The sequence below is a fragment of the Lampetra fluviatilis genome, chromosome 49, assembly GCF_964198595.1.
Source record: "Lampetra fluviatilis chromosome 49, kcLamFluv1.1, whole genome shotgun sequence".
NCBI lineage: Eukaryota > Metazoa > Chordata > Hyperoartia > Petromyzontiformes > Petromyzontidae > Lampetra > Lampetra fluviatilis.
In genome coordinates, this window is record NC_136323.1 from 3,744,898 (window position 1) to 3,757,086 (window position 12,189).

The 12,189-nt window shown below is 56.9% G+C and overlaps 1 protein-coding gene across 1 annotated transcript; it reads right to left on the reverse strand.

Annotated features, from left to right (window-relative positions):
- Positions 1 to 1,739: 1,739 nt before the first annotated feature.
- MRPL37 (mitochondrial ribosomal protein L37) lies at positions 1,740 to 12,074 on the reverse strand. The gene is made up of 7 exons (XM_078877960.1): positions 11,123 to 12,074; positions 8,540 to 8,729; positions 7,309 to 7,424; positions 5,303 to 5,488; positions 4,377 to 4,531; positions 3,110 to 3,316; positions 1,740 to 2,384 (listed from the first exon to the last, which is right to left on the reverse strand). The coding sequence occupies exons 1-7, from the start codon at positions 11,517 to 11,519 to the stop codon at positions 2,307 to 2,309; spliced, it is 1,329 nt and encodes a 442-aa protein (XP_078734086.1). The 5' UTR covers positions 11,520 to 12,074; the 3' UTR covers positions 1,740 to 2,306.
- Between the last annotated feature and the right edge of the window lie 115 nt (positions 12,075 to 12,189).

Genomic DNA, 12,189 nt, shown 5'->3' on the forward strand with positions numbered 1-12,189 from the left:
ACCGTTAGCGAGGCGAGGGGGTGGCCGACCGGCGCCACGTGGCGATATTTTTACCCACAGCACTGAGGTAACTCGTTTAGAAGCCGAGTAGACCTAGGGGAGGCCCAGTACCGGTCCAGATTATCGCCACCGGTGTTGGCAGTGAGCGGGAGTCGAACTCGGGCGGCCAGGTTCGTAGCGCGGCGCGCTACACTACCCCTCCCCACTACCACACGCGTACACACGCACATACACAAAAGACAAAGATCCCCCATATAGCCTTATCAGACTGTAGGGGCATGTGCTGTTAGCGAGCACCTATGAAGGCCGCAACGGTACACGAGGGGGTGGGTGGCCAGCACCACGCCCGACCGCCTTTGTCTCCCTAGTGGTGATGTTTACACACCGCACCAGGTACTCATTTGAGGCTGAGTCGACCTAGGGGAAGCCCAGTACCAGTCCAGATAATCGCCACAAGTGTTGGCCGTGAGCGGGAGTCGAACTCGGGTGGCCAGGTTCGTAGCGTGGCGTGCTAACTACTAGCGCCAGCGCTCCCCCCTCATTCTCTCCCACGTGATCAAGGCAATTCGACTGCTCTGTTCCGCCACACCGCAGCACGCACGGCACCACTACCAAATGAACAGACGCACCCTCAACACACGGGGGCAGGGGGGGTGGTTGTCTGTTGGAAACGTTGTTGACCTGTCGTATAGTTTACTCGGGCTGACCAGAGTGGTGTTGTATGGTCAAAACGCCTCGATCTGATGGATTTTCGTGCACGTTAACTGGGCCGAGACCATCAATAAATCACCACTCCTACCAACAAGCACCACCACCACCATCGACACCAACCTACCACCAATTATCAACATCAACCACCGCCCACCCACAACCACCAGCCACAACCACCACCCACCACCACCCACCCACCACCACCCACCCACCACCACCCACTACCACCCACCCACCACCCACTACCACCCACCCACCACCACCCACCCACCACCACCCACCCACTACCACCACCCACCCACCACCAGCAGCAACCAATAACACCAGCTGCAAGCACCACCAAACCAGCGACGTTCGGCAACTACCACGATTCTGCGCTCGCTCGCTCCGACACCGATCGCCGCGGCCTGGAGCCGGGGGCGTGAGTCTCCCTCTCGTGGCCACCGTCAGGGATCGCGTCCTCGGGGTTCTGGGCTGGGGGGTGAGCGGGGACCGGGTCACTTAAAAAACTGTGAAGACGAAACGATGGTTTAGAAAAAAACTAAAATCTGAGAGCAGGTAAGGCTCACTGAGCTGATGCAGCTTCTCTCTGTCCAGAAACGAACCTGGGTCACGAATGACGGCTCAACGAAAGTGGGGTCGTCGTCGTCATCATCGTCGTCGTCGTCATCATCGTCGTCGTCGTCATTATCATCGTTGTCGTGTGGAAGTTTACAGCAGCGACAGCAGCAGCGGCCAAATCCTCTAAAGACGCGTGGCGATGTTGATTCTAAATGTGGAAGTGATAAACCAGAGGACCCGGAGGAAAAAATCCACGCGACCACGGGGAGAGAGAGAGAGAGAGACGCAAACTCCAAATATACAGCAGCAGGCGTCGGGGTCGAACCCACGATCTGTATACCAAGCGAGGTCGTTGAAACTGGGTTCAATCCCCGGGTCTGTAGTTGGGGAGATTCGTAAGAGACACCGAGAACCTGGGTTCCTAGCCAGGTTCTAGTCACTGCCCATGATTAAAGTGGGTAAAAGTTGGCAGTACTCATTTGAGGCCGAGTCGACCTAGGAGATGCCCAGGCCACGGGTCATCCCCTCTCCATGGCAGGCACGCTCACACAGTGCACACACAGAGTGCAAGCCTCGGGGAAGCAGAGGCACACGCGGCTTCACTGGGCAAGGCTGCATGTGTGTACGCATCCTTTATTTAGCCACGAGATGGAATGAACCCAACCAGGCACGGTACACAACGCTGCCTCGCTTGCACGGGAGGCCTGGGAGGGACTGGGTGGGGAGGGGTGTTGGAGAGACCCTGGGAAGGGGCCCTGCAGAGGCCGGGCGGTGCAAGAAGCTGGAATCACAGCGGCCAAAAACGGAAGTCTACGAGTGGGGTGGGTGAGCGAGTAGTTGAGTGAGTGGGTGAGTGAGAATTTGAGTGGGTGAGTGAGAATTTGAGTGGGTGAGTGAGAATTTGAGTGGGTGAGTGAGAATTTGAGTGGGTGAGTGGGTGAGTAGTTGAGTGAGTGGGTGAGTGAGTAGTTGAGTGAGTGGGTGAGTAGTTGAGTGGGTGAGTGGGTGAGTGGGTGAGTAGCTGAGTGAGTCTGTCACAGGGCTCCGTTGAGGAAGAAGGCAAGGAAGGTGTAGAAGGTGCTGGGGTTGAAACCTGAGACCCCCACTGGAACCTGGGGGGGGGGGCAGTGGGGAGAGGGGACATCAGCCAAAGCACAGCAACACTCAAGAACACCTCCCCCCCCCCCTTTCCTACCTCCCCCCCCCCTTCCCTACTCTCCCCCCCCCCTTTTCCTACCTCCCCCCCCCCCTACTCTCCCCCCCCCCCCCTTCCCTACCTCCCCCCCCCCCTTCCCTACTCTCCCCCCCCCCCCTTTTCCTACTCTTCCCCCTTTCCTACTCTCCCCCCCCCTTTTCCTACTCTCCCCCCCCCCCCTTTTCCTACCTCCCCCCCCCCCCTACTCTCCCCCCCCCCCCTTCCCTACCTCCCCCCCCCTTCCCTACTCTCCCCCCCCCCCTTTTCCTACTCTTCCCCCTTTCCTACTCTCCCCCCCCCCTTTTCCTACTCTCCCCCCCCCCTTTTCCTACCTCCCCCCCCCCCTTTCCTACTCTCCCCCCCCCCTTTTCCTACCTCCCCCCCCCCCTTTCCTACCTCCCCCCCCCCCTTTCCTACTCTCCCCCCCCCCCCCCTTTTCCTACTCTCCCCCCCCCCTTTTCCTACTCCCCCCCCTCCCTTCCCTACTCTTTCCCCCCCCCTCCCTTCCCTACTCCCCCCCCCCTTTTCCTACCTCTCCTCCCCCCCCCTCCCCTACTCTCCACCCCCTCCTTTCCTACTCTTCCCCCCCTACTCTTTCCCCCCCCCTACTCTTCCCCCCCCCTCCAGCCCCCCCCCCCCCACCTGCACGAGGCGCTTGTGCACGAGTGGCCGCGTCTTGGCGAAGTGGTACAGCGGCTGGTCCCCCAGCGTCCACGCCGCGTTGCGGGGGCCGTCGCCGCCCCGCAGCTCCGTCGTGTTGAGCTGCAGCGCGGAGAAGTGGAAGACTCGTCCGTTGGTGGCCACGCTCTGCACCACCAGGGGCACGGGCAGCGAGCGCAGCGGCGCCTCCTGGCGGAGGGGAGAACGGAGGGCGACGCAGAGAGAGAATGAGACCCGTGGGGAAAGAGGTTGTTACATTTGTGGTTGTGAAATGGTTGACGGCACGCTGACATGCATATAAACAACAGGCTTGGGGCAAGTGCTGTTAGCGAGCACGGCACACGAGGGGGTGGGTGGTCAGCACCACGCCCGGCCGCCTTTGTCTCCCCAGTGGCGATGTTTACCACACCAGGTATTCATTTGAGGCTGAGTCGACCTAGGGGAGGCCCAGGAGCGGTTGAAATAATCGTCACCGGTGTTGGCCGTGAGCGGGAATCGAACCCGGGTCGCCAGGTTTAGTAGCGCTAACCGCTACACTACTGCTCCCTACGTACACACACACACGTGAACGCCTAGGGGGGCAGTACAAAATACCAATAAGGATTGTTTTTCATCAGCTACAAAGTAAGGTCGTTTTTCAACCCATACCAGCCCCAGGTGATCAATTAATTAAAAGCTAAGCTGCAGGAATGTAACACATCGGTTATCAAAAACTAAAGCAGCAGGTGAGATTCCTTTGTCAAAATGCCACTTACCATTGATGACGCAGGAAAATATGACAACGGTTTTTTAAATATTTTGCAATTGCGTGATTTTTGAATTAAAATGTTTCTTTGTCATTTGGGCAACACCAAAAAATCAAACCTGTTGAGGAATATATTTCTAAAGAGTGAGGAGCTTCTACTGTACAAAAAATAAATATAGCAAAAACGATTGTATAATCTTTATCCCTTATTTGGTAAGCGTTTCTGCTTAGGTACGCAATGGCGATATGATTTATTTTTCTAATAAAAAAATGTCTGTACTGCCACCTTTTGTGTACACACGTGTACAAGACAAAGATCCCCCGTATAGCCTTTAACGACTGTTGGGGCAAGTGTTGTTCGCGAGCACCTACGACGGCCGACACGAGGGGGGGTGGGTGGCCAGCACCACGCACGTTTCCACAAACACACGTGTACACACACGTGTACACGTGCATGTGTACACACACATGCGCACACACGCGCACACACACACGTGTACGTACCCCGTAGAGTGCGCGTGCCTGGGCCAGCGCGTGCGCGAAGCTGAAGACGAGCATCTTGGCGCGCAGCTGCGATGCGGAGAGCCGGCAGCATTCATCCAGTCCCTCGAGGAGGAACAGCGTGTGAGCGTGGGGATACGGGAACCCCTCTCGAATCCCTACACGGGGGGGGGGGGGGGGGGGGTACGCGCACACACAGGGGGTACACACACACACATGGCGGGTACACACACACGCACACACAGGGGGTACACACACACCCAAGTGGCTCCCTGTAATGCGAGCGAGCGAGCGTCTGGTGAGCGAGCAACCGGGTGAGCGACTGCCCGTGGCGGTGAGCGAGCATCGGCCGAGTGAGTGAGCAGCCATCCATGTTGGTGAGTGACTGGTGAGTGACTGGTGAGTGAGCGAGTAAGCGGCTGCCCGTGCTGGCGAGCGGGTGAGCGAGCGGGTGAGCGAGCGGGTGAGCGACTGGGTGAGCAAGCAGGTTTAACATGCGGGTGAGGGACTGGGAGAGCGAGCGACTGGGTGAGCGAGCGACTGGGTGAGCGAGCGAGCGGGTGAGTGGCTACCCGTGCTGGCGAGCAGGTGAGCGAGCGGGTGAGCGAGCGGGTGAGCGACTGAGTGAGCGAGCGGGTTTAACATGCGGGCGAGCGACTGGGTGAGCGAGCGACTGGGTGAGCGAGCGACTGGGTGAGCGAGCGAGCAGGTGAGCGGCTACCCGTGCTGGCGAGCAGGTGAGCGAGCGGGTGGGTGAGTGGGTGAGCGAGCGAGCGAGTGGGTGAGCGAGCGACTGGGTGAGCGAGCGAGCGGGTGAGCGGCTACCCGTGCTGGCGAGCAGGTGAGCGAGCGGGTGGGTGAGTGGGTGAGCGAGCGAGCGAGTGGGTGAGCGAGCGACTGGGTGAGCGAGCGAGCGGGTGAGCGGCTACCCGTGGTGGTGGCCGTGTGGGTGACGTGGACGCGCTGGAGGTCGATGAGCGGGGAGATGGGGGAGAAATCGGGCAGCGGCTCGGCGCTTGCCGACTCCGTCTCCTCCGGGGAGGCGATGCGGCCCAGCGGCGCCCGGCCCACCAGCACCGCGCCGTGCGGGCCCCGCGCGTGGACACATTCGGGGCCTGCGCACGCGGCACGGGCAACGTCAACAACAACGTCAACAACAACGTCAACAACAATGTCAGCAACATCGTCGTCAGCAACATCGTCAACAACAACGTCAACAACATCGTCAACAACGTCAGCAACAACGTCAACAACATCGTCAACAACAACGTCAGCAACGTCAGCAACAACGTCAACAACAACGTCAACAACATCGTCAACAACATAAATATCTAAAGAGACGTCTTCACGGCTTTAACTTCAACAATATACGAGTCTGAGTGTACGTGACAGTGAGTGTGTGCGTGCGCCTGTACGTGTCAATGTGTGTGAGAGATTGTGTGAGTGAGTGCGTGTGAGTGAGCGCATGTGAGTGAGTGAGAGTGCGTGTGTGTGGGTGTGAGTGCGTGTGATAGCGTGCGTGAGTGAGTGTGTGTGTACGTGTGAGTGTGTGTGTGAGTGTGTGTGTACCTGTGAGTCAGTGTGTGTGTGTACGTGTGAGTGTGTGTACGTGTATAAGTGTGTGTGTGTGTATGTGTGTGTACGTATGAGTGTGTGTGTGTACGTGTGAGTGTGTGTGTACGTGTATGAGTGTGTGTATGTGTGTGTACGTGTGAGTGTGTGTGAGTGTGTGAGTGTGTGTACGTGTGAGTGTGTGTGTGTGTAAGCGTGAGTGTGTGTGTACGTGTGAGTCTGTGAGTGTGTCCGTGTGAGTGTGTGTGTGTGTACGTGTGAGTGTGTACGTGTGAGTCTGTGAGTGTGTGTCCGTGTGAGTGTGTGAGTGTGTACGTGTGAGTCTGTGTACGTGTGAGTGTGTGAGTGTGTGTACGTGTGAGTGTGTACGTGTGAGTGTGTGTACGTGTGAGTGTGTACGTGTGAGTGTGTGTACGTGTGAGTGTGTGTACGTGTGAGTGTGTGTACGTGTGACTGTGTACGTGTGACTGTGTGTACGTGTGAGTGTGTGTACGTGTGAGTGTGTGTACGTGTGACTGTGTACGTGTGAGTGTGTGTACGTGTGAGTGTGTGTACGTGTGAGTGTGTGTACGTGTGAGTGTGTGTACGTGTGAGTGTGTGTACGTGTGAGTGTGTACGTGTATGAGTGTGTGTACGTGTGAGTGTGTGTACGTGTGAGTGTGTGTACGTGTATGAGTGTGTGTACGTGTGAGTGTGTACGTGTGAGTGTGTACGTGTATGAGTGTGTGTACGTGTATGAGTCTGTGTACGTGTGAGTGTGTGTACGTGTGAGTGTGTACGTGTGAGTGTGTGTACGTGTGAGTGTGTGTACGTGTGACTGTGTACGTGTGACTGTGTACGTGTGAGTGTGTGTACGTGTGAGTGTGTACGTGTATGAGTGTGTGTACGTGTGAGTGTGTGTACGTGTGACTGTGTACGTGTGACTGTGTACGTGTGAGTGTGTGTACGTGTGAGTGAGTGTACGTGTGAGTGTGTGTACGTGTATGAGTGTGTGTACGTGTGAGTGTGTGTACGTGTGAGTGTGTGTACGTGTGAGTGTGTGTACGTGTATGAGTGTGTGTACGTGTGAGTGTGTACGTGTGAGTGTGTGTACGTGTGAGTGTGTGTACGTGTGAGTGTGTGTACGTGTGAGTGTGTGTACGTGTGAGTGTGTGTACGTGTGAGTGTGTGTACGTGTGAGTGTGTGTACGTGTGAGTGTGTACGTGTGAGTGTGTGTACGTGTGAGTGTGTACGTGTATGAGTGTGTGTACGTGTATGAGTCTGTGTACGTGTGAGTGTGTGTACGTGTGTGAGTGTGTACGTGTGAGTGTGTGTACGTGTGAGTGTGTACGTGTGAGTGTGTGTACGTGTGTGTGTATGTACCCCTCTGCCAAGACACACCGATCTTGGCTCCCTCCACCAGACTGCGCTCCAGGATGCCCGGGTAGCGTGGAGCCAGGGAGTGGCACACGGTCATGAGGTCTCGCCACAACACCTCGCTGCGCCACACCAAAGACAAAGATACCCTGTGTAGCCTTAACAGACTGTTGGGGCAAGTGCTGTTAGCGAGCACCTATGAAGGCCGCAACGGCACACGAGGGGGTGGGTGGCCAGCACCACACCCGACCGCCTTTGTCTCCCTAGCGGTGATGTTCACACACCGCACCACACGTGCACACCACACACGGCACAGTGTTAGTCGACAGTCAACCCCCTGTGGTCTGCGCAACTTCTACGGAGGAGGAACAGCGACACGAACTCCTGAACGTCGAGGCCCTGAACATTAATCTCTTGAACGTCTAGCTGCTGAACATCTACCACCTCAACATCTACCACCTCAACATCTACCACCTCAACATCTACCACCTCAACATCTACCACCTCAACATCTACCACCTCAACATCTACCACCTCAACATCTACCACCTCAACATCTACCACCTCAACATCTACCACCTCAACATCTACCACCTCAACATCTATCACCTCAACATCTACCACCTCAACATCTCCCACCTCAACATCTCCCACCTCAACATCTACCACCTCAACATCTACCACCTCAACATCTACCACCTCAACATCTATCACCTCAACATCTACCACCTCAACATCTATCACCTCAACATCTACCACCTCAACATCCACATCTACCACCTCAACATCTACCACCTCAACATCTACCACCTCAACATCTACCACCTCAACATCTACCACCTCAACATCTATCACCTCAACATCCACATCTACCACCTCAACATCTACCACATCAACATCTACCACATCAACATCTACCGCATCCACATCTACCACCTCAACATCTATCACCTCAACATCTACCACATCAACATCTACCACCTCAACATCTACCACCTCAACATCTATCACCTCAACATCTACCACCTCAACATCTACCACCTCAACATCTACCACCTCAACATCTCCCACCTCAACATCTACCACCTCAACATCTACCACCCGAACATCTACCACCTCAACATCTACCACCCGAACATCTATCACCGGAACATGAATTTCTTGAACGTCTTAGCTCCTGAACATCGGGGCCCTGAACATCGTGCTACTAAACACGACACCGGAGCGGCACGCTGACCAGAAGCGTTGTCGAGGCGGCCGCGTTTCCCCGAGGTCCCACAGGCGAGCGTGCTCCACAGCCCGCAGGGCCCGGGCCGAGAGGTCCCCGGCTTCGGCCTCAGCCTTGGCGACCGCGACCAGGGCCTGGAGGGACGGGGGCAGGCCCGGCCTCAACACCGACTTGGTGAGCCACAGCGCCTGGCGCTCGCCTGCAACACAAAGACAAAGGAGCACCCCCCCTTAAAACAGACTTCTGGGGCAAGTGCTGTTAGCGAGCATCGCGTATGAAGGCCGGCACGGCGCACGGGGCGATGGTGTGGCCAGTAGCATGATGATCGCATGGGGAGGCAGGAGATGACATCTCGCAGCGTTTGCTCATCACGTGTCAACTTAACAAATTGCCTGTGTCGGGTGGGACTCCGGAGGGTTTACGACAACGCACATTTTTTTTACTTGCACGGCGATCCGACACGCGGCAAGTAGACACAATGAAGGCTCGCAGTAGCAGCAGTAGCAGCAGTAGCAGCAGTCGAACTCTGCGAGTTCCCACCGACGGCAGGAGGTGGTGGTGGTGGTGGATCACTCACGGGACAGGCCCCTACCTCCACGTGCCATGGCTTTAACCGACGTGACATGGTGGGCCGCGGTATGCCGACGGGTTCTGATCGGTGCTTGCCATATATGATGCGTACAATATACAGGGGTGCGTCAAAAGTTTTTCGGACACTTATATGGGACTATCGTTTTTTAATGGGAAAAGAACGGATAAGACACTGCAACATGATAACAAATGTCATGTTGATAGTCTTGATTTGAACCATAGTCTTTGGTTCTTTCGGTAAAGTGATGTAGGGTAGAAAATAAAATAAACCACGACGTTTCGGGCGCAACACAAGCGTCCGTCATCAGGTGGGAAAGGCTACGTGCCTTTACAACGTTTTTTGGGTGAGATCGCGTTATTTATAAATGTGTCGTAACCCTCCACCACCCGACACGGCCATTCAGCAAAAAAAAGTGTCACGTTGACAAAAGACAAAATAGTTCATTGCTTTAGCCCACCGGTGTGTTGAAGCGTGAAACCACAACATTTACACATTTTTGAGTAGTGCGACGTTTCGCTGGTAATTGCTTCAGGCATCATCGGGCAATTTTTTTGCTGATTGGCCGTGTTGGGTGGTGGAGGGTTACGACACATTTATAAATAACGCGATCTCACCCAAAAACGTTGATTATGAATAATATTGGTCGCGAAAGCCTGCTACGTGTTAAACTAAATGTTTATAACTTTAAAAAGTCAAAGAGTCTCCCATTTGTTCGCCATCATTGTTGAGACAATGTCTGGAATCTTCTCCAGGTGGTCTCCAGAGCTCGGAGTCACAAACATTTGTTGTGGAATTGTTGCAAATTCTCAGAAAAGTGTTCACATTTTTCTGGTAGGAGCCTCCTGGTTACACCAGCCCACAGGGGATTATTGTGTCCGTCCGTCCATCGTGCAGGGAGGGGCTGGGTGGGGAGGGAGGGGCTGGGTGGGGAGGGGAGGGTGGGGAGGGGCTGGGTGGGGAGGGGCTGGGTGGGGAGGGTGGGGAGGGACTGGGTGGGGATCGGCTGGGTGGGGAGGGTGGGGAGGGGCTGGGTGGGGAGGGTGGGGCTGGGTGGGGGGTGGGAGGGGTGGGGCTGGGTGGGGGGTGGGGCTGGCTGGGGGGTGGGTGGGGTGGGGCTGGGTGGGGGGTGGGGCTGGGTGGGGAGGGGCTGTTCACCCCGTGGTGCCCTTATAAAACTCAACGTTTAACCAACTCACGCCGGCTTGTGCCCGCCCTCACAGTCGGGCATATTTGCGGAATACACCACGCCGCCGTTGACCCTGCAGGCCATTGACCGAGCAACCCAACGTTCCTACCAGCTCCCTCCGCAGGAGGGATGTGTTGTTGAAGCACCTTCTACAGATCCCTCTACGTGCAATGATCAGCTGCTCATCACACATTGGCCCGCTTGACCCGCTAGCAAGTCGGCCAAGTCACTTTGTCGCTTTACTTCGTGAAACGAATACAGATGTTCGACGTGACACGCTCAAGTACACACCACTATATACCACACCATTACACACCACTACACACTACACCACCACTACACACCACTACACCACCACTAAACCACCACACACTACACACCACTATACACTTCACCCCTACACACCACACCACCACTGTACACCACTACACACCACTGTACACCACTATACACTACACCCCTACACACCCCTACACACCACACCACCACTGTACACCACTACACACCACTACACACCACTGTACACCACTGTACACTACACACCACTGTACACCACCACTCCACCACCACCACCACTCCACCACCACCACCACTCCACCACCACCACCACCACCACTCCACCACCACCACTCCACCACCACCACTCCACCACCACCACTCCACCACCACCACTCCACCCCTACACACCACTACACACCACCACTATACACTACACAGCACCACCACACCACCATTACACCACCACCACACCACACTACACACTACCACACCACCATTACACCATCACACTCCACCACAGCACGTGTCAACTCACCTTCCACCAGCTGCGTCCGCGGGTGAAACACGAACGCCTGCTGCTCCTGCTGCTCCCCCGCCGCCGTGTCCGACGTTGCGAGCCTCCCCCCTTGTCGAGGCGCGAGCCAGCCCCGCTCCCAGCTCTCGCGGGGCGGGTGAGCGAGTCCCGGCACGAAGTGTTCGCGGCCGCGATACGAGACGCGCTCCAAGCCGGGGATGGAGGGCGCCTGGGGGAGCCAACGCCGCGTGATGTCGGCGCGGCGGCCACGGGAGGAGGACGAGGCCGAGAAGAGGCGAGGGGACGACACCGCGGGGTGAGGGGCGAGCGGGGGAGGAGGGTGAGGGGCGAGGGGAGAGAGACGGGATGGTGGGAGGGTGGTCAGGGCTGTGCCCGGGCGGGTGAGGGATCGGAGCATTGTGGTGGTGGTGGTGGAGAGGTGGTGGTGGAGGTGGTGGGGGGTGAGCACCAGGGGTGGTGGTGGAGAGAGTTGGTGGTGGTGGAGAGAGGTGGTGGTGGTGGAGAGAGGTGGTGGTGGTGGAGAGAGGTGGTGGTGGTGGAGAGAGGTGGTGGTGGTGGAGAGAGGTGGTGGTGGTGGTGGTGGAGAGAGTTGGTGGTGGTGGAGAAAGGTGGTGGTGGTGGAGAGAGGTGGTGGTGGTGGAGAGAGGTGGTGGTGGTGGAGAGAGGTGGTGGTGGAGAGAGGTGGTGGTTGTGGTGGTGGAGGGTGTTGGGAGGGGGGCAGATGGAGAACGGTCTTGAGGGTGGAGACGCGGGTCCTGGTACGAGGGGGTATCTCTGCTATAAAGGGGGGAGGGGGGGGGGCTCTGTCAGGGAGAGAGATACAAAGGCGGGCAGGGCGCTGCCCCGCGTCTCCGCTGAGTCGGCCGCCTCGCGCCCGGGAGAGACTCCTCCACGTGGCTTCCGGCGAGACGCTGCTGCCGCTGGAGGGCAGTGGAGGTCGGCGAGTTCGCCCGGCGGCCATGTTGGGTAGGGGAAAGGCGGCCATGTTGGGTAGGTGGCCATATTGTGTAGGCGGCCATGTTGGGTAGGTAGCAATATTGGGTAGGCGGCCATGTTGGGTAGGTGGC

What these genes read in the sequence shown, in the direction of transcription:
- MRPL37 (XM_078877960.1), bottom strand. Translation starts at nt 11,519, where the DNA reads ATGCTCCGATCCCTCACCCGCCCGGGCACAGCCCTGACCACCCTCCCA. An exon ending in CCACACGGCCACCACCACGG is followed by an intron (nt 4,532 to 5,302) that starts GTAGCCGCTCAC and finishes CCCCCCGTGTAG; the next exon opens with GGATTCGAGAGGGGTTCCCG. An exon ending in AGGCACGCGCACTCTACGGG is followed by an intron (nt 3,317 to 4,376) that starts GTACGTACACGT and finishes CCCCTCCGCCAG; the next exon opens with GAGGCGCCGCTGCGCTCGCT.